The following is a 23,675-nucleotide window of genomic DNA, read 5'->3' as shown; positions in this document are numbered from 1 at the left end:
TTTGATTACCTGGTTGAGGTATATGTCTTTATAGTTTGATACTGCGTGCATTGTCAAGTATAGACGACATTTATATAATGTCTTGTTTGCAATATGATAGGATGCGGGCATAGCATCTTTTAAATTTGAAACCTTACAGAGGTTTACATGGAATGTGACTCTATGTGCTATCGCCATCAAATACTTAGTGGTGATCTTATGATCAAATTTTAGTATTGTGTCTTGATTTCATTTTCCATGACTTGACTTGAGAGCAACATCTATATTTTAAAAAGGTCCCTTCGCCATTTTTTCAGGTCAATTTTGAGATGGCAGATAGGCCTCTTGTTTGTGACAATGGATCTGGAATGGTCAAGGTACGCATAGCATCCAATACCTTAAACCTAATATCTGATGGTGGCAATGCTGAAAGCTACATAAATTTGTGGTTTCAATATGAAGTTAAAAAAGGTGATAGGAAGATCTTAAACCATTTTAGAAACTTGTTGTTTAATTTGTGTTCCCAACTTTCAGACTGGATTTGCTGGAGATGATGCTCCAAGGGCTATTTTCCCTAGCATAGTGGTACGCCCTCGTCACCCTGGATTGATACCTCACCACCGCCAAAAAGACTGGATTAAGAGCTGTCTTGACGATGAAGTATCCAATTAAGGACGGAATTGTCGACAACTGGGACGCTGGAAAAGATATGGCACCATACTTTCTATGATGAACTTCATGTGGCTCCTGAGGAGCACCCAATTCTCTTGACAGAAGCTCCTTTTAATCCCAAGAATAATCGTGAAAAAATGACTCAAATCATGTTTGCGACCTTCAACACCCCTGCTATCAATGTATGTCGCCATTCAGGCTGTTCTCTCCCTTTATACCAGTGGTTGTACGACTGGTGAGAAAATTGTTCATTCATTTTTTAAGGGACAAATCGAACCTATTATGTTATTTACATACAAACTGAAACGTCATCCCTTTATTCACAGGTATTGTTCTTGAATCTGGGGACAGTTGCAGCCACACAGTCCCCATCTATGAAGGTTATGCACTACCCCATGCAATCTTGCGTCTTGATCTCGCTGGATCAGATATCACTCATTACTTTAGAAAATTACGTTGTGAACAAGGCTACGGTCGCAATGGTTTTATTGACCTTGAGAGTATGGAGTGCATAAAAGAGAAGCTAGCATATATTGCTCTAGATTACATGAACAAGAGCTAGAAAGGGCAAAGACCATTTCTGCTGTGGAGAAGAACTATGAAATGCCTGATGGACGGGTGGTTACTATTCATGCCGAAAGATTCTGCGGCCCTGAGATTCTTTTTCGACCATCAATGACTGGGATGGAACTGGAAACTGCTGGAATTCATGAAATCACCTATAATTCTATCATGAAGTGTGACGCTGATATCAGGAAGGATCTGTATGGTAACATTGTCCTCAGTGGTGGCTTCACCATGTTCCTCGGCATCGCCGAGAGAATGAGGAAGGAGATTACGGCGCTAGCTCCAAGCAGCATGAAAGTTAAGGTTGTGGCTCCACCTGAGAGGAAGTATGGTGCATGGATCGGAGGTTCCATTTTGGCCTCTCTCAGCACATTCCAGCAGGTAAATTTAACACCTTCATAGGAAAGATTTCTACTGTTTTTCGGGTTTTCTGTGATTGTTTTGTTTCCTATGACAACAAGAATCAGTAATAGTGATAATTTTATATACGGGCGGCTGTAGGCCAAACATTTGCAGTTTTACCAAAATCTATAACTGGAGGTAATGCAGCAACGTCTCAAATTTTTTAAGCCGTATAACAACCAAAGGGCCACGGTCAATCGCTTTCCTAACAGTTAAAATTATTACACCCTAACAATTTTTTTTTTGCAATGATTACACTTCTTGCAATTCATCGCTTGACATTAGATATGATGAGCTTTTGGATCGATCGCTTGAAGCAAAAACAATATCTACTCATTAGCAAGTGATAACAACATAACAATTCAAATATCACGATTCATATGGGATAATTATCGCATTCCAACAACAGCCTGTTTAATCTAATAAATGACTCTTATATCGACTCATTGTTTTTATGTATGCTTGGTGATTTGACGTGTTTGATTTTTCTTGTTTTTGTGATTGCAGTTATGGATAACCAAGGCAGAGTACAACGAGTTCGGGCCTTCGATTGTTCATAAAAAATGCTTTCCAGAGAACTCTCAAGAAAAACATTATTGATGATATTTATTGGAATCACATGACGCTGCTTCATTGGCTTTCTTTGTTCTTTCTTACCAGTCTTTTAGTTATATACATTTGAAGATATTGGAAATGGAAAAAAACATCATCTGAGCTAAAATACTGATTTTGTGGAATAGTCTTGTATTTCAAAATACTAGGACTTATACACAATTGTCTATCTTAGAACTCCTAGTTACAACACAAAATCAGTCCTCGACTGAGTGAAATATAAGTGTGATACAACTCGATTTCAATAGCACAAGATTGATCCTTAAATGATCAGAACAAATAACTTATGAAAGTGTGCTTCGAGTTTCTTGATCAGTTTTGCTTGTGAGGATTTTAAAGCTCAGAGATAATGTGATACTGTTTTATTGGCAAGAGAGAGAGCTTCCTCAACTGATCAAGATGTCTATTTTTAGGATTGGATTCCAACGGTAGTAATATTTGATTATCATCAGAGATCTTTGAATTATTCCCGTTATTGTGTTTGCTTCTGATGTTTCAACATTCTCTGCAAAAAGTACATTCTGAAATCGCGGCATTATGAAGGAGACTTTGGTAGTGTACGAAAGACTTTATCCGCTCAGGTGAACTGATAGTTTTGTCAGTCTTTGTGGCAAGTAGCAGTAGATGGTATACTGATATTGTAAGGCCCAAAAATATTAAGTTATGAATTACGGAATTGAGATTTAAATTCCGAATATGAGAAAATATGAATTTGAGAATTTATGGAATTAGAGATTTAAATTTCGGGTCGAAACTATTTAATTTGAGGATTTACGGATTTTAAGATTTTAGTATCCGGAATTCTTAAATTAAAATATTATAATATTTGAATTAAATATTTATGGGATTTAATATTTCAATTTGAGTTTCGGGAATGAATTTGAAGGTGAAACTAGCGCAGTAATTGATATGCAATTATCGAAGTGTCGGGGTAAGGCCGAGATTATTTCATTTTAATCCGAGAATATTTAATTTGAAAATTTTTAGAGTTTAGAAATAAATTCTAATACTATTAAATTATTTAGGATTGAAATTGAATTAAAAGATTGGCCGAGGACCGATTTGCAATTACTGAAGAGTTCAAGGACTAAATTGCAAATAGGCTAATATATATCTAATCTCCACTTGCACTACCTTCATTCTCACGACACATTAGAAAAGAAGGGATGAAATCAGATTGAAAACCCACGTCATTTTCAGCCCCTTTAAAGCTCCGATAAAAATTGATCCGCTCGATAGAATTTTCGATCGATCGTATATTTGCGATCACAAATTCGAGTGCTACGTTTTGACGTAAGTTTTAAGAAGTTTTACCATATTTGAATTTTAAGATGTTGTTAGAGTTAAGATTTCATTGTTTAAACGTATTGTAGTATATAGGACGATAACATATCTAAGACGGATCGGAAAAAGATCGTCGTTTGAACATGTTTTCGATTTTTGAAAAGATTTTCAGAATTCTGAAATTTGGGGTTGATATTCACGTGAATATGCTGCTGAATTGTTGATGTTATAGTGTTGAGATGATGGTATTATTGATGTTTATGCTTTTGGAATTTCCGGTTTCGAACTGTTACGCCGCCGATTTTGATTTCGATTGAACAATCAAGTCTTGTAGTTGTTTCAGATGTGATGAGATTGAAATGGGAATGAAAGCTGATGTTAAGCTATGTTATAAATTCATTTCAGAATTGAAGTGAAAGATTATCGAAGTCGAGTCGTCAAGTTCGAGCCGCTTGAATATTGAATCAAGAAAACCTTCAACGAGCAACCATGGATTAAACAGAATTGGATGACAGATTTGACTAGCCTTGTGTTGATCAGCATTTGCAAGAGTTTGCAAAGATTCAAGATGTTTGAATCAAGATCACAAGTATGAATAGACATTAAATAAGATGGGAAGAACAACTCGAGATCGTTTTGATTATCGAGTTTCCTAAAATCACATACTTATCTGTTTAAGTGCTCTTATGTGATTTACTTATCATTGTTTCCTTGACTGATTATTGATTTATGTGTTCAAGATGTTTTACAGTATTTGTATGATTTAATGCATCAAGATTATGTTGCATTCATCTTGAACCCTACCTCGAAAAGCATAGAGGGCTGATTGGCCTAGATTGCGAAATGACGTTTGGAGGGCTATGGGTGAGTGACACGGAATGTAGATTTACTTCCAGAGCTAGAAGACTCACTATAGTTGCACCAAAGTTAGGGGAATTGAGATATTTAACGCAACCTCGATTGGGTAAGTTGGTGGTCGGTTAAAGATTTTATTTCCCCGGATCCCAAGAACTAAGATTTATTGGTATCAGATTTGATAGCCTATTCCTTGAAACATGCATCGCATTTATTCATTAACCTAGAGATTTTTATGGTTTAGAATATGCGTTTATAAATGCTAGCATGTGATTATATGCCATTCAAGATATGAATGTATTTATATGATTGAGTTGATATTGTTGTAACTGAATAGTTATGTTATATGAATGAAGATTCGATTATGCTTCTATGATTGATATGTTCTTACATGTTTGAGATTTAAGATTATTATAGCATATTGATTTATTATGCTTATATGATGTATATGCATGTCGTTTATACTGAGATTTATTCTCACCGGAGTTATCCGGCTGTTGCTTTGTTTGTATGTGTGCATTGCATCAGGTTGGGGCATAAGCAAGTCAGATGTGGCTTGGATAACACGAGATTGAAAGATTAGAAGTGGTGACTTGGGTTTAAGCAGATGACATGTAGTTTATAAATTTGGTAAACATGGTAGAACAACAAGCACCTTTGTATATGTTGTTGTCGAGTATTGATTTATAGTTGAGAATTCATGTATTACAGATATGTAGATTGATGTTTAAATGCATGTCAAGTATATAGAATCATGTTGAGAAGCTTATATGTAGATTGTATCATTTTTTCAGATTTGAAAAGCTTAATTTTTGAATTTGAGTGCAGGGCATGGACCCCGTGCATATTTTGGGTAAGGGTCTGTGTGCCCTACTGTTCCAGAATGTGTTTAGAATAATAAAGACACAGACCCCGTGCATGCCCCGTGCCAAGGTCCGTGTAGTCTACTGTTTTGGCAACCTCTTTATTGTTGATTTCAGCCTTGGGCACGGACCCGGGTCCAGAAGATGCACGGACCCCGTTCCATGGTCCGTTCATGGTTCGGACCAAGGTCCGTGTGTGGGGTAGTTCTATAAAAAAACAAATTATTTTTTTAGCGACGTGTTTTTGCGTCGACAAATGTAAGGTTTTGCGTCGCCAAATGTTCTGATTTCAGATTGAATATTTCTAGTTATTAATCGCTACATTAATGATGTGTAATGTATACTTTGCCCTAAAACAAGATTAGCAACCCGAGGTAATCGCAACATTAATGATGTGTAATGTATACTTTGCCCTAAAACAAGATTAGCAACCCGAGGTCCCCACAGATATACTATAGAAACTGTTCTAGGCGAGATATCGACCAGTTTAGCTGGTTTGATGAACTGAGATTGTATCGGCGGGATATCAACTGAATGAGCGATCGATTTTCTTTTGGCGTCTAACTCATTTATGCGATCAGTTTAGCAGTTGATGAGTGATCAGTTTAGCAATTTGGGCTTTGAGCGTTTAGTTTGTAAACACCAAAATTAAAGTTCCCAACACGTTTTTAAATAAATTAGCTAATTGAATAATCACATAAATAAATAATTTAAAAAATAATCATATAAATAAATAATTAAAAAAACACATTAATTATATAGTAATGGAGGGTAGCAATGTAAATTCATAAATAAACTCACATATTTATAAATGTAATAGATGTAATAGATATGTAATGGATATAATAAAATAGATAATAAGAAAAAATAGCCAATAATAAATAGTAGATTCACAATATTTTTATTTTTTTTATTAGATATAATTCATGATAATTTTTTTTAAATAAATTAGTTAATTGAATAATCATATAAATAAAATAACTAAAAAAATTAATTATGTAGTAATGGAGGGTAGTTATTTGAAAGAATGCATGATACTTTTTTAAATAAATTAGTTATCACATAAATAAATAATTAAAAAAACACATTAATTATGTAGTAATGGAGGGTAGCAATGTAAATTCACAAATAAACTCACATATTTTATATATGTATGTTGAATATGTTTCTATCAGCTTGGTTATAAAAGTTCAATCCGATCACTACTTGTATAGGGCCTAACCCATTGGGCCACAAGTTTAAGTGATGGGCTGAGATACAAACATTGGGCCAAGGAACGGGTTGTGTCTTTGTGATGGGATGCTAACTTGAAGCCCGGTAGAGTGATCATCTTCGTCTTTAAAATGCCAAGAATTGTTACAACGGAAACATAACTGAAACAATTAAGAGTTATTTGCATCCAACATCCCTGTGAAATATTGAAAATGCACACTTCTTTCCTATGAAATTTAATAGGCATCTTAAACCCTAACCTTTTGAAAAATTAGCACACGCGCCCCTTCAGATGAGTGATTGTTGCGCACGCGCCCCTCATGCGACTGAGCAAAGATTTTGATATTTTTTTGCACCAAATACCACTGTGAAATATTAAAAATGCATATTTGACCCATGTGAAAATAATTTTTAAATCTATTCAACCCATAATACACAATTTTTATTAAAATCTAATTATAAAATATTTAGCAAACATTTTTTGTTTTATTAATTTTATTTTTAATTTTAAATTTATTTTGATTATATAATTATTTTTTAAAAAATATTATTATTTTATCTTGTTATCATTATTTTATTAAACTTTCTTCTTATTTCCAACTTTTTATTAAACATGCATTCATAAACAAGTACTATTTAAATAATTTCAAATACCAAAATATTGAACTAAACCGATAAGTTCAAACATATTGCTTTTTCGATTTAGAACTATATATTATTGAACCAAAATTTAAATTTTTCGAGAATATGCATTGCACAATTTGTAATAAAAAAAAATAACATGCTTATATAATTCTAAATCGAAAAGTATCATTCATGAACTTATCATTTGGTTCAATATTTTGGTATTTTTAGATATTTAAATCCTTATTTATGAATCATGTTTAATGGAAAAGTTGAAAACACGAAATGATTTGATAAAATAATGATAACGAGATAAAGTAATAATTTTTTTTGAAATAAATTAATTATAAATTATAAATTTAAAATGAAAACTAAAAATAAATAAAAATAAAAATAAAAATGTTTGAAAAATATTTTATAATTAGATCTTAATAAATATTATGTATTATTATTTAATGCAAATTCTGCAATGCATTTAAAAATTTTAGATTTTGGTTCAAAAATCTATAATCCTAAATTGAAAAGTAATATGCATGAAATTATCATTTTGATTTAATATTTTGGTACTTTTAGGTATTTAAATCTCGTTTATGAATGCATTTTTAATTGAGAAGTTGGAAACAAGAAGAAAGTTTAATAAAATAATGATAACAAGATAAAATAATAATATTTTTTAGAAAATAATTATATAATCATAATAAATTAAAAATTAAAAATAAAATTAATAAAACGAAAAGTGTTTGCTAAATATTTTATAATTAGATTTTAATAAAAATTATGTATTATGGGTTGAATAGATTTAAAAATTATTTTCACAGGGGTCAAATATGCATTTTAAATACTTCACAGGGGTATTTGGTGCAAAAAAAATATCAAAATCTTTGCTCAGTCGCATGAGGGGCGCGTGCGCAACAATCACTCATCCGAGGGGGCGAGTGTGCTAATTTTTTAAAAGGTTAGGGTTTAAGATGCCTATTAAAATTTCACATGGGAGACGTGTGCATTTTCAATATTTCACAGGGGTGTTTGGTGCAAATAACTCAAACAATTAATATCGATTCAAAAGAGAGTGAATTGAGTTATCAAGAAGCTGATGCGCAAGGTTCTACAAGAGAATTCGAGAGTTTATAAACTTGAATTTGTGATCTTGTATTTGTGTTATAGCTTGAATAAGATATGTACTACTCAAATTCTTGTCAATTGTGATCAATAAAAGTGGTGTGTTGCTCTCCCGTGGAGTAGGCTCGGAATACCAGCCTAACCACGTAAATATTTGTGTCGATTGGCTTGAATGTTTTCTTGGTTTTTATCTGGTGATTGTCTATTACTTGAGTGATATTTAATATTGATTGTTGTGGGTTCTTGAGCTATTTCGAATGATTTAGAAGTGTGTTCTTGAGATTGCTGTGAAGTGGTTGTGATTGTGTAGTAGCTGAATTATATCATATTAGTTCATTAATCCCAACACATTTTTAGGCTTGAGGCAAATTTTAGGTGGATGGCGCGACTCCTTCTCCTTAATTTCTAACGCGTGGACAAAATCAGTTTGTGTAGGTAAATGTTGTTTTTCTAATAATGGATCAGGCCTCACCACATGTACGCGAAGGATTACACGTTAGGTTACACATTACACTTGAAATCACCAAATTATCCCTCCATTTTATTTGAAAAAACTCTTTCAAAAATACATCAAAGATAGTTATGAAATTTCAAGTGCAATGTGTAACTCAACGTGTAATTCTCATGTAAATATAACATTTCCCATTTATTTAATCCTGGAATGAGAAAACGAGTTAAACAAAAACCAAAGTTAACTCATCTATTACATATCCTTACATCTATTATTATCTATTACTCGGAGCATGCATTTTATGCTTATGCAATCCCTTTTTTTAAAATTAAAAATACAAAAATATTAGAGAAGAATTTTGAAAAGTTTTTTTTTTGTAAATAAATAAATAAATTTTATAAAAATGACATTTTTGTAAATAAGTAGCTATTAAATAACAAAATTAAATGATATTTTGGTAATTAAATATATACTAAAAATGCAAAAGAAAGGGGACGTACCAACCCCTCAACTTTATTAAATAAAATAGATCATGTAAAAAAAATTTAGTTTGGTCTCTTGGTATGCCCACACACAAAAAAAAAAAAAAATTGAAAAAACACACACACACGCACACACACAAACCGCTTCCCTCCACTATCTCAATTTTTTCCTCAATTATGATTTCTTTTTTCTTTTTTTAATTATTTGACAGTTTTAATTGAAATATAATTTTATTATAAAAAATAGACTGTTCAGTACCTCAATGTGTGCAACAAGAGACCAGTATCCAATTATTTATCCATTTTATTTCATAATTCCATCATAGGTACCAAGAGAAAATGTGTATATAAAAGTTGTTTCAGTTTTTCTAAAGAAAATATCTTATGGGTTTTGATTATATATGTCTCTGATTCTTTTTAGGTACCATTTGGTTCGAGGATGAGATAAATAATACATGGATAAGTAATATAATATAAATAAAAAATGATAGCTAATATAGTTTTTGATTTGATTGATAGATTCTAGTTTATTTGATCTGATTGATTAAATTTTATATAAAAATGAGAAATTACCATTTTGTCATTTTAAGAATAAAATAAAATATGAATAATATTATTTATAAGGGTAATATAGTAATTTAAATTCAATGATTTGATTGATGTAAAATAAATAATTAATACATAGATAAATAGTATGACAAAAAGAACGAGTGATTGTATATGATAAGTTATACATATACTAATTATACTAGCCGACCGGATGCAAAAAAGGGAACACATATTAATTGTTTTGCCCATTGGTTGTTTGATCTCTTCATTCATTGTTTTGTCAACTGGTTGTTTGTTTTTTTCATCATACCTACATGTTAACTGTTAGGTTTATCCCTAAAATTACCTATATATGTATATATACATATATATATATAGATAATTACCATTTATGATAGACACACCTGCCATATTGGCTTCTCACAAAATCAATACCAATCATGAACTCATCAAACCTCCTGTTCCAATGCCTCGAACTCTACTTTAGCCCATACAATGATTTTCTTAGTAAGCAGACATTATTCTATGTTTTCTGATGTATGAAACCTTTAGGTTGTTCCATATAAATAGTTTCTTCCAGGTCACCGTGTAGGAAAACAGTTTTCACATACATCTACTCAAGCTCCAAATCGTGCTGGTTCACCAGTGCTAACATAATTCGGATGGAACAATGTTTGACCACTTGACCGCTTAATTCGGTATTTACTAGCAAGTGCACTAGGTCAAGTAATAGTAAAATGGACAGATAGTCCAAGTATCGATCCTATAGGGACTGTAGTCAATTCTCAAGAATTAATTATTTTACTTAATCTAGATAAAATAATAAAACGAGTGCTAAGAATTAAATAAAAATTTAATTACTAAAATAAAATAAGAATTAAAATAGAAGAAGAATAAATTCAATTAAATGAAGACAACCAAAACACACGCAAGTACTAAACAAATCATGCAAACAAGTAGACGATTCAAGACTCAGATTTAATCTTAGATTACGGGAATTTTCCTCAATTTTTTAAAGGTTTATTTTTAGAACAATCAAACCTATTCAAATATTGACGGATTAATTTTTCGTAATTCTAATAAAATTTAAATGCATTAAATATTTATGAAAATTCAGTTTTCACCTAAACCGTACACTAAAACCAAATTCTATTTCTAGTCAGTTTACCATGTGTTAACTATCAGAATGATCAAAATCAATTCCTCCTTTGTCGACTAGGAATCGATTAGCATGCAAGAAAATAGTTGATCAGGTTATTCACAAGACAAATATAAATCTGACAATCAATACAATAAAATCAAGTCTGAAAAATCCAAACAAACATTCAAGTTTTCTACATAAATTTGTCCGGCCCAATCACGCCGTCTTGGTTGAAGAAAATCTACTCAATAATTCAAAAATAAAAAGAAGAAGAAGAAGAAAAGAAGGAAAAACTCTGAAGAAGATGGAGCATATCTTCAATCTCCAAGCTTCCTAGCCGCCTCCAGATCTCTGCGTTTGGAACCCCTTTTCACGTCTGACAATCTCCTATTTATATGTCTTTGAAAGCCCATAAAATAAAGCCCGGAAAGATAAGGATTTTAATTCCCAAAAATATAATTTTTTCTGATCCGCGATCGTTCGCTCGAGCGGGCGAAACATGCGCTCGAGCGAGAAAACTTAGCTATAACTTTGATATGATTAGAATTTCAATCCCATCGTCTATAGCCCGGATGGAGCTACAATCCCATTAAACCCGCAACTTAGCCATGAAAAAATTATTAGAATTTCAATCACTTTCCAAGCCCGGATGGAATTTGTTATTTTATTTTAAAAGTTTCAAAATTTTAACCTCATGTAATCCGCATACTTAGTAAAAAAACAAGTAATTAGGATTTCAATCCCTTGCTCGTAACCCGGATGGATTTAATTTTATTTTCACAAATATTGTCGTAAAAAAAAAAATTAACAAGTGCGCTCAAGATCATACATGCAATGTCAGAAAATCATTTAGGACTCAAAAGACACTATCACGATCAACAAACACCTATTGTTATGAAATGGTCAAGCAAACACAAACGTCATCAAATACATCGGTGCACTTCACTAGTCTACCATGTGTGCTTAGAAATTATTCACGGTTCAACCAACAGTTTCTTATGTCCAATCAAAAACAACAATTTTCACAAAACAATTTTAACTTTATCTTCATAGGCTAACAGTCATCATCCTACTTATGAACAAAAACCAAATACTAACACAACGACATGATATGCAAACGAACTATATGCAGTACAAACACAAAACACAATGAAATAAACGCTAGTCTACCTCCCTCCCCCCCATACTTATCCAAAGCATTGCCCTCAATGCTCTAGAAACAATTAACAGAATGCAAAAACGAACAAACAAATGCAAGATGAACAAAACACAATGAAAACAAAATAACACTCCACTGGTTTATGCTTCGTCATCTTTCTCCTTTGTAAAATTCGAACAACAACTTTTGGTGGCGGGGCAATATACTGCACATAAAAAGGCGATGGGTAAGGCCGTGGATTAGCAGAAAAAAATAATAATAGAAAATAAAATAACATAAATAGATAAAGGAAAGAAAATACTGAGTTGCCTCCCAGTAAACGCTAAAGTTATAGTATATAGCCCGAATATGCAGAAGCAACCATCAAAGAGCGGTTGCCGCCCATAGTAAGAATCATACGACTCTACGTATGTGTCTTGATTTCCCATGCCCTCAAGTTTGGCGTGATATTGACTTTGTAAGCTTGTCGGTCCATCAATACTCGGCATGAACTGATTATTTTGGAAGGAGACTTCGAATCTAGGCAGAATCTCATAGAGGATGGAATACTGTGGAGTTGGCGTCATTGACAAAAAAGGATCTTCTAATGGTGTACATGTAAAGACCATTGACGAGGTGAAATCTTTCACCTTGTATATTTATTCCTCCTCCACTATCACTTTTGGCTCCTCTTCAATTAAAAATTCTTCAAAAATTAGTTCCTCGTGATCTGGCGCAATTACTTCATTCTCTTGACAGATCTCGGAAAATGGTTCTATAAAACGCTCAATCTGCTCATCCAAGAAACTCAAAGAGTTGATGCGGCTTTTTAAGAACTTATTTATCTCTGTCTGTTGTCGCACAATGTTCTCCAACTGAGTCACATAATCTTCAGAACGCCCTATACACTCTTCTTGAAGCTCAAATTGTTGGTTTGCAAATTTTTTGGAGTTGAATTGTGGAGGATATTGATGACTCCAACCCTGCAATGAAGGATCACAATGTCAATGGTAGTCGAAATCTGCCATATCATTTAACAAGTGCATCACACTGTCGTAATCTCTGCTGAACAAGTGACTTTCAGTGGCCAAAGCTCCATAATCTACCCAACTTATTATTTTCGCATCCAAACCACCATAAAAAATCTGAACTAGAGTGTAGTTCGAAAAATCATGGTATCAAAATCTGTCTGTCAAATAATTGAATCTCCTCCAAACAACAAAGAATGGTTCTGAGTATTGTTGGCCAAACCTTGTGAACACATGTCGATGATCCATCTCCAAGCACCTCACAAGTAAGAAAAATTAAAATTAAAAATTAAGCAAAGGAACAAAAAAAAAAGTCTAGTGTCAAGCAAATAATCTATCCTAATATTAACCAAACAGTCCCCGGCAACGGCGCCAAAAAACTTGACCGCTTAATTCGGTATTTACTATCAAGTGCACTAGGTCAAGTAATAGTAAAGTGGACAGAGAGTCCAAGTATCGATCCCACAGGGACTGTAGTCAATTCTCAAGAATTAATTATTTTACTTAATCTAGACAAAATAATAAAACGAGTGCTAAGAATTAAATAAAAATTTAATCACTAAAATAAAATAAGAATTAAAATATAAAAAGAATAAATTCAATTAAATAGAGACAACTAAGATACACGCAGGTACCAAACAAATCATGCAAATAAGTAGCCGATTCAGGACTCAGATTGAATCTTAGATTACGGGAATTTTCCTTAATTGTTTAAAGGTCTATTTCTAGAACAATCAAACCTATTCAAATATTAACGGATTAATTTTTCTTAATTCTAATCAAATTTGAGTGAATTAAATATTTGTGAAAATTTAGTTTTCACCTAAAACCGCACACTGAAACCGAATTCTATTTCTAGTCGATTTTACCATGTGTTGATTGTTAAAGTGATCAAAATCAATCCCTCCTTTGTCGACTTGGAACCGATTAACATGAAAGCAAACAGTTGATCAGGCTATCCACAAGACAAATATGAACCTCATAATCAATAAAATAAAATCACGTCTGAAAAAATCCCAAATAAACATCCAAGTTTTCTACATAAATTTGTTCGGCCCAATCACGCCGTCTTGGTTGAAAACAAACTACTCAATAATTGAAATTATAATTCAATAAATAAAAATAAAAAAGAATAGGAGAGGGAAAAGTGTAGAAATCTTCTCCCAAGCTTGGAGCCTGTAGCCGCCTCTCTGTTTTGTGCGATCCCTGCGTGAATTCTCCCCTCTCATCTGATATATAATCTCCCTTTTATATGGCTTTGAAAGCCCATAAAATAAAACCCGCAAAATAAGACTTTTAATTGCCGAAAATTCTTTTCTGATCTGCGCGACGCCTCGCTCGAGCGGTAAAAAATCCCGCTCGAGCGAGCAACCTTTTGTCCCAAATCTTACTTTTCTGCAATATGCACGGACCCTGGACAATGGACAGAGAGTCCAAGTATCGATCTCACATGGACTGTAGTCAATTCTCAAGAATTAATTATTTTACTTAATCTAGACAAAATAATAAAACGAGTGCTAAGAATTAAATAAAAATTTAATTACTAAAATAAAATAAGAATTAAAATAGAAGAAGAATAAATTCAATTAAATAGATACAACCAAGACACACGCAGGTACCAAACAAATCATGCAAACAAATAGCCGATTCAGGACTCAGATTTAATCTTAGATTACGGGAATTTTCCTCAATTGTTTAAAGATATATTTCTAGATCAATCAAACCTATTCAAATATTGAAGAATTAATTTTTCGTAATTCTAATCAAATTCAATTGCATTAAATATTTATGAAAATTCAGTTTTCAACTAAACCGCACACTGAAACCGAATTCTATTTCTAGTCGGTTTTACCATGTGTTAACTATCAGAATGATCAAAATCAATTCCTACTTTTTCGACTAGGAACCGATTAACATGCAATCAAATAGTTGATCAGGTTATTCACAAGACAAATATAAATCTGACAATCAATAAAATAAAATCAAGTCTGAAAAATCCCAAACAAACATCCAAGTTTTCTACATAAATTTTTCCGGCCCAATCACGCCATCTTGGTTGAAGAAAATCTACTCAATAATTGGAAATAATAATTCAAAAATAAAAAGAAGAAGAAGGAAAGAAGGAAAAACTCTAAAGAAGATGGAGCGGATCTTCAATCTCCAAGCTTCCTAGCCGCCTCCAGATCTTTGCGTTTGGAACCCATTTTCACGTCTGACAATCTCCTATTTATATGTATTTGAAAGCCCATAAAATAAAGCCCGAAAATATAAGGTTTTTAATTCCCGAAAATCTAATTTTTTCTGATCCGCGATCGCTCGCTCGAGCAGGCGAAACATGCGCTCGAGCGAGTAACTTTATGTCCCAATTCTTAAAATTCTGCGATATGAACAGACCCCGTGCCAGGTCCGTGCTTGGGTCCGTGCATACCCACTTTTTAGCGCATAGTTTTCTTGAAAAAATCATATATTGAATTCTAGCCGTCGGATCGGGCTGAAATTTGGACAGCAGCTTCAAAACATCTTGAACTTTATTTTGAACGGTGAGATCGGATTTGGATCTCAATATCATTAAAAATGAATTTTTGACCATTGCTGCTCCGTAATTTATTCTTTCAAAAATCCATTTTCTTACAAAATTAACCCGGAGAGTGAAATACACACACATGCACTAAAACACATAAAAATAATATGAATGCATACAAAATAGACATAAAAATATCACGAAATAATACATACAAAATGCACTCATCACCACTGGAGAATAGACTTCATTAAAATATATTCCTTCTACCTGACCAAAACCCTTTGCAACCAATCTGGCTTTATACTTGATCTGATCTGTACTAGGAGTTCCTTCCTTCTGTTTATAAATCCACTTGCATCCCAAAGTCTTCTGATGCTTCGGTCTGTCTACTAACGTCCAGGTTTGATTCTTCTCAAGAGAGTTCAACTCTTCATTCATAGCTTCAATCCACTTTTCTTTGTGTTTACTTGTCATAGCTTCATCATATGTATTCGGCTCTGAATACTTCACCTCCTCAGCTAATGTAAGTGCATACCAAGCCAGATCAGCTTCACCAAACCTTTTAGGAGCTCTGATCTCTCTTCTGGTTCTGTCACTTGCAAGATTATAGGTACTCAAGTCCTCTTTTGGATCACTCGCTGTCACATTGTTATCTTGCATCTCTTCTGACTCTTTATCTGGCACATAAGACTCCACCTCAAACGGTAATTTATCATTCACACTGATCTGACTATCCTTTCCATATGTATTCATTTTATATCCCATTTTGGATTCATCAAACTTTACATCTCTGGTGTTGAAGTACTTTGGACCTCTTGACTCCAGGTTCCAAACTTTATAACCCTTCACACCATCCGGATAACTAATGAATATACATCTAACTGCCCTTGCTTCCAACTGTCCTATTTCAGATGAGGATATGCAAGACATCCAAATACCCTCAAGTTTGAATAGTCTGCAGGTGTTCCACTCCACTTTTCCATTGGTGTCTTGAAACCAATTGCACTGGATGAACACCTATTGACCAAATAGCACGCGGTAGATAATGCTTCTCCCCAGAAAGACTTAGAAAGAGATGCATTGATCAACATACATCTGACCATTTCCAGAAGAGTTTTATTCATTCTCTCTGCTAGGCCATTCTGCTGTGGTGTTCCTGCCACTGTTCTGTGTCTGGTAATACCTTTTCTTCTTACATAGTTTCATAAACTTATCTGATAAGTATTCCAACCCATTATCTGTACTCATGTGTTTAACTCTTCAATCACTTTTGTTCTCAACTGCCAGCAGCCATTCTCTGAACTTGTCGTAAGCTTCATCCTTAGTCTTTAAGATGAATATTCATACTCTCCTTGAGTAATCATCTATCAAAGACATGAAGAATCTGCCTCCACCATGAGTTTCTGTCCAAGAAGGACCCCATAGATCTGAATGAATGTAGGCCAATGGTTGCTCAGTTGTGTGACTTCCTTGACCAAACGATACTCTTTTTTATTTCCCAAGAGCACAGCTATCACACAACTTCAGTGATTCGATCTTATCTCCACCTAACAGACCTTGTTTAGACAGCTCATGTAATCCCTTCTCACTTACATGTCCAAGCCTTAGATGTCATAGCTTGGTTCTGTCCTGCTGTTCCTGAATACTTGCTGTACTTCCAATAATTGTTTCACCTTTGTAAAAATTTTCATGCAATGATATAGATTTTGGATCTTTAATTATATTTTATTATTTTTATTGATTTATTGGAACTAATAATTGTTTAACATAAATAACATTTCAGTTGAAATAAATTTTCTTATTTATTAATATAAATAGATTTTACTTATTTAAAATTTAAATCGTTTTAATCATTAGTCATTATATGTATATATGTTGACTTATTTGTATATATCTCATTAAATTTTTTTTAAAAAATGTCATTGTATTAAATTTAGTAAGGATATACGTCTATATATATATATATATATATATATATATATATATATATATATATTTGATTCAGTTTGAAACTCACATTTTTTGTTTTGAAGTGAAATGTTCGTGCGAACATCGTCTTATAGTGTAAGCATATATAGATTCATCCCATGGGAAAATAATAATAATAAATAAAAATTATAATGTTTTCTCCAACCTTTGCTGCTAAAAAGAAAAACTTTAGATGTTCTGCACATATTAATTCTTGATGTACACTTGGAAGACACATGATAACAGATGAGGTGTTACCCAATCAAAACTGATTCAAACCTCTGATTAAAAAAAATTGATTTGGACCCGTTGGACATATGATGTCCAAATTTGACCATGTCTTAGCAAATTATTAATTAAGACGGCATGCAATGCAATAATAAAAAAAACCAACTAATATTGGTGCAAGGACGGCCTTCACTATAAACACATCTCTACGAGTGTTGCATGACTGTATAAATAACGAGCTTTACTTAGCAGAAATATCACTTAAAATCTCAGATTACATTCTACTTAATTCTGCTATCAACTTAATTGTAGCAAGATTAACATGGCAAAGCTCATTATCTTGTTGAGCCTCGTGAGCCTGTCTTTTGGCCTCATTGCGTTCGCGTTCGAGCCGAGTCCGTTGCAAGATTTCTGTGTTGCTGATCCCAGTAGCTCAGGTGGTTAACACTCCTTCACATATATACCATCTTGTGGTTATTTATTGATTGGCATAAATTTCATGGTTAACTAGTTATAATTATAACTTTCACTGGTTGTGCGATTGCAGCTAAAGTGAATGGATTGGCCTGCAAGAGTCCTGCATTGGTTCAAGCCAGTGATTTCTCCTTCAGTGGACTGCACTTGGCAGGCAATACATCAAATCCCAATGGCTCCAAGGTTACCCCAGTGAATGTAGCTCAAGTACCAGGCCTCAACACTCTTGGAATCTCGCTGGTTCGCATCGATTACGCACCATGGGGCATAAACCCTCCACACACTCACCCTAGAGCCACTGAAATCTTGACAGTCATCGAGGGTTCCCTCCAAGTCGGGTTCGTAACCTCGAACCCTGGTAACAGTCTGATCACAAAAACCCTTCAGAAAGGCGATGTTTTCGTGTTCCCGGTGGGACTCGTCCACTTCCAGCGCAACGTTGGAACTGGAAATGCTGTTGCAATTGCTGGATTGAGTAGCCAGAATCCCGGAGTCATTACAATCGCCAATGCGGTTTTTGGATCGAATCCTGATTTGAGCATTGACATTCTTGCCAAGGCATTCCAAGTGGATAAGAGTGTTGTGGATCAGCTCCAAGCTAAGTTCTAGAACTGCAACATATATGATGAGATACCAGTGACCTTTAAAGTCATTCATTGCATGCTTTGTAATCTGTGTTTGTGTTGCTTCCTATGTATCCTCTTGATTGCGGGGGCGTCTTTATTTATATTGTTTTCATTGTATGTTTTCTGCATTTCATCGTATGATAGTAAATTAAATTCAATTGTCATCGACTTTTTACTTGCAAACTTGAGATTACTGTCCCAGTGATTGCTACATTAACTAGCTAGCTAGCTTATAAACAGTAAAATTAACCAGCTGGAAAATGTTGCAAAAAACACATATATATCCATGCAAAGAGAAATAACGGCACATGCATGATTTGACATATTTAGTATGCTATACAGACACCCAATCCCAACATACATACTATTTCGTGTCCTTGCAATTGCAGATTAACTATCACAATATATTGTTATTGCAGGCATTGATTTTAACCAGCATAGAATGTCTTCCATAAAAATTCTAAGTCATTCCGCATCTTTTGCGACTTTATCAAGTGCGATGAACTCATATTTTATTTTAGATCTAGCGATGCAAGTTTGTTTTGATGACATCTATGAGACTACGTCACCACCAATGCTAAAAATATAATCACTAGTGGATTTTGAGTCAGAAATCAAATTTACATCACTATATCCCTCTAGCACCATAAGATATTTAGTATAATGCAAACAATACTCCATAGTGTTCCTTAGATGTCTAAGCACCATTTGTCAAAGCCATCAAATGAACATCATTTGGGTTACTAGTGAATCTGGTCAATTTATTTACTGCGCAAGCGATATCTGACCGTGTACAATTCGTGATTTACATAAGGCTTCCAATAATTCTGGAGTATTCCAATTGGAAAACTGGTTCCCCATGATTCTTTCTCAAGTGGACGCTCATATCAAGAGACATTTTTACGATGGAACAATCATATGCATTAAAGTTTTTCAAAAAGTCTCAAAATAATGAAACTGAAAAATGACTATTGCTTATGAAGTCTTAGAGATTTTAATCCCTAGTTTCACATTGGCAATGCCCAAATTCTTCATATCAAAATGTTATGTCAACATTTACTTAATTTGTTTATTTTATCACATCTTGATCGCTCCCCATTATAATTAATCATGTCATCAACATATAGACATACTATAACATAAGAATCTCTTGTGCCTTTAATGTAGACACATTTTTCACACTCGTTTATTTTAAACTCATTTGACAGCATTGTGTCGTCAAATTTTTCATATCATTGTTTAGACGTTTGCTTCAGCCCATATAAGGAGTACTTAACAAGTTGACATACTTTCTTTTCTTGACCCCAAAGAACAAAACCTTTAGGTTGATCTATATAGATCTCTTCTTCAAACTCACCATTCAAGAATGCAGTTTTGACATCCATTTGGTGTATCTCAAGATCATGTAGTGTCGCGATAGCAATGGGAACACAAATGGAAGTGATTCTTGACACTTGTAAGTATGTGTCGAAAAAATCAAGGCCTTCATTTTTTCTATACCCTTTAGCCACCAATTTATCGTTATATTTTTTACTATTCCATCAACCTTATATTTTCCTTTTAGGACCTATTTGCATCTTAATGTCTTGGTATCTGGTGGAAGATCCGTCAATTTCCAAGTGTGATTTTACATAATGGAATCCATTTCAGTATTAATGGTTTATTTCCAGTATGGAGCTTCAGGGTTAGAAAATACATCTTGTAAGGTTTTTGGTTCATTTTCTAACATGTTTTAAGTGAGAAAATCTGGACCAAAAAACTTTAGTTCTAGCTCTTTTGTTCCTTCTAGTTTCTTCACATTGTGCAGAACCTTCGTTCATCATATCTTTAGTTCTTTTATTAGAAATAAAATCCTCCTTTTTAGAATTGGCTTCCTCTTGGCTAGGCACTTTTGCATGAGAAATGTCTTGACCATCGAACTCAATTAAGCTTCTACTAGTATTTTGTTCATTCCTTTGAAGACAGATTTCGTTCAGCATTTCTATTGTTCTTAGAATACCATTTTCATGTTTTTGTTCTTTGCAAAAAAAAATACTTTCAAAGAAAACAACATTTCTAGACTCAATAGTCATTTCCTCATTCATTCCAGAGATTGCTGATTTGTGCACTATGAATCTATGGGAACTACTTTTAAGCGCATATCTAATGAATATTCAATCAACCATCCTTGGACCAATCCTAATTTGTTTTGGCTTTGATATTTCAACTTTTACCAGACACCGCCACACTTTGATATATTTGTAGGAAGGTTTGTGACCTTTTCATAATTCATACGGTGTCTTATTGATTTTCTTGTGAGGTATCTTATTCGGAATGTGATTAGCCAATAATATCGCTTTCCCCCCACAAGTTTTGGGATAAACCCAAACTTATTAACAATGCGTTCATCATTTCCTTCAAAGTACGATTTTTTCTTTCGGCAACTCCATTTGATTGAGGTGAATATGGTAAGCACATAAAGAATGTGCGAAGTGATAGAGGTGGTGAATATAGAACACCATCTTATGATCAGGTTTGGATTAACATCATATTTAGGCAATAATTCCATATTCATTAAACATCACAACGTGTTATAATTTACGTGTCCTAAACGAACATGCCATAAATCAGAACATACAACTAAGTAAACAGAATTCGTGATTTTATTGCCACCCAACTCGCGATGAACTACTATTACATTCATTTTGAAGAGACTCTTATCATGATACCCCTTCCCTACAAAATTATCATTCTTGGTCAATACAAGTTTGTTTGACTCAAATACAAGTCGAAACGCTTTTTTGACCAACGATGACCCCGATACAATATTTTTTCTTATTTCACGAATATGCAACGCATCAATGAGGGTCATCTCCATTACAGATGCCATCTTCAAGACGATCTTTCCAAGTCCAAAGATGTCTGACATAGCAGAGTTTCCCATATATAGTTTTCTCCCAGAAGTTGGAGTGTATGTGAAAAACATCTCTTTGTTGCAACATATGTGGCTTGTAACACCCGAATCGGTTGACCACTCGTTTGAGTCATCCAACATATTTGCTTCAAAAACAACAACTGTCAGATCTAGATCAGAGAAATCAACAGGTACTTACATTTGTTGAACCATGTTGGCTTGTTTCTTCCCTTTCTTTGGATGCCTGTAGTGTTTTGCTTTATGGTTTGGTGATGAGTGCATTTTGTATGAATTATTTCGTGCTATTTTTATGTCTATTTTGTATGCATTCATATTGTTTTTATGTGTTTTAGTGCATGTGTGTGTATTTCACTCTCCGAGTTAATTTTGTAGGAAAATGGATTTTTGAAGAATGATTTACTGAGCAGCCTTGGTCAAAAATTCAATTTTAATTTCATAGAGATCCAAATCCGATCTCCACCATTCAAAATGAATTTCAATATATTTTGAAGCCGCTGTCCACATTCCAGCTCGATCCGACGGCTAGAACTTGAGATATGATTTTTTCAAGAAAACTACGCGCTGGAAAAAACATAGGCACGGACCCAGGAACAGACCTTAAACAGGGTCCGTGCATGTCGTGAAATTTTTGAGTTTTGAGGCAGAAAACTGCTCGCTCGAGTGAGCCTTGAGCCCGCTCGAGCGAGAATTACGGACAGAAAAAAAATATACAGAAGATCTCTCGCTCGAGCGCACCTTGAGCCTGATCGAGCGAGACGGCGTGCAAACTTTTTATTTTTGAAAACTCTTATTCGCGAAGGATGCAATTTTTTGAAGATTTGGGGCGTATAAATAAGATTTTTATCATCAGATGAAGGGTTCCAGCACGCAGACAACACAAGGGAGGCAGCTACAAGGCTTGGGATAGAAGATTTCTCTTTTCTTTTCTTCTTCTTTCTATTTTTGAATTATAATTTCAATTATTGAGTAGTTTGTTTTCAACCAAGACGGCGTGATTGGGCCGGACAAATTTATATAGAAAAATTGGATGTTTATTTGGGATTTTTCAGACTTATTTTATTTTATTAATTGTTAGATTCATATTTATCTTGCGAATAGCTTGATCAACTGTTTGCTTGCATGTTAATCGGTCCTAAGTCGACAGAGGAGGGATTGATTTTGATCACTTTAACAATCAACACATGGTAAAACCGACTAGAAATAGAATTCGGTTTCAGTGTGCGGTTTTAGGTAAAAAGTGAATTTTTACAAATATTTAATGCATTCAAATTTGATTAGAATTATGAAAGATTAATCCGTCAATATTTGAGTAGGTTTGATTGTTCTAAAAATAGACTTTTCAACAAATTAGGAGAATTCTCATAATCTAAGATTAAATCTGAGTCCTGAATCGACTACATGTTACATGATTTGTTCGGTACCTGCGTGTGTCTTGGTTGTCTCAATTTAATTATATTTATCTTTCAGTTATTTTAATTCTTATTATTTTTAGTAATTAAATTTTTATTTAATTCGTTGCATCATTCTTTATTATTTTTGTCAAGATTAAGTAAAATAATTAATTCTTGAGAATTTACAGCAGTCCCTGTGAGATCGATACTTGGACTCTTTGTCTACTTTACTATTACTTGACCTAGTGCACTTGCTAGTAGACACCGATTTTAGCGATCATTCGGTTTTCCGCAGTTGGAGCAATTTCATTTGAATCTCTTTTGATTGGGATATTGCTTTGTGGTTCTTTTCCAGACAAAAACTGCTTCTTTTTTTCCTTTGTTATCATTTGACTCGGCCATTTTCACCTTTGCCGCCATCTTGTTGTTGTTCTCACACTTTCGACTGTCCTCAACTATCCTCAGTCTCCTGATCAGATCCTTTAGGCCCATCTCTTTTCTCTTGTGCTACAAATAATTCTTGAAATGCTTCCACAAATGAGGTAGTTTCTCTATCAGTGTAGCAACTTGGA

At 33.7% G+C, this 23,675-nt stretch overlaps 1 protein-coding gene, 1 long non-coding RNA gene and 1 pseudogene across 3 annotated transcripts; all 3 read left to right on the top strand.

Annotated features, from left to right (window-relative positions):
- Positions 1–236: 236 nt before the first annotated feature.
- LOC140886851 (actin-97-like) lies at positions 237–2,312 on the top strand (annotated as a pseudogene).
- A 1,091-nt stretch (positions 2,313–3,403) lies between these two features.
- Positions 3,404–5,020, top strand: LOC140887193 (uncharacterized). Its single transcript, XR_012151755.1, has 3 exons — positions 3,404–3,525; positions 3,922–4,105; positions 4,900–5,020. It is a non-coding gene; the product is annotated as an uncharacterized lncRNA (long non-coding RNA).
- A 12,997-nt stretch (positions 5,021–18,017) lies between these two features.
- LOC140890629 (putative germin-like protein 2-1) lies at positions 18,018–18,781 on the top strand. 2 transcript variants are annotated; one of them, XM_073298547.1, is made up of 2 exons: positions 18,018–18,135; positions 18,246–18,781. In XM_073298547.1, the coding sequence occupies exons 1-2, from the start codon at positions 18,021–18,023 to the stop codon at positions 18,779–18,781; spliced, it is 651 nt and encodes a 216-aa protein (XP_073154648.1). In that variant the 5' UTR covers positions 18,018–18,020. The 2 variants fall into 2 exon arrangements, with proteins under 2 accessions (XP_073154648.1, XP_073154647.1); XM_073298546.1 differs by having other exon boundaries at positions 18,018–18,138.
- The last annotated feature ends 4,894 nt before the right edge of the window (positions 18,782–23,675 follow it).

The sequence above is a fragment of the Henckelia pumila genome, chromosome 3, assembly GCF_033568475.1.
Source record: "Henckelia pumila isolate YLH828 chromosome 3, ASM3356847v2, whole genome shotgun sequence".
Classification (NCBI taxonomy): Eukaryota; Viridiplantae; Streptophyta; class Magnoliopsida; order Lamiales; family Gesneriaceae; genus Henckelia; species Henckelia pumila.
Note: the sequence above shows the minus strand (reverse complement) of the source record. Positions and strands in the feature narration are given on the sequence as shown.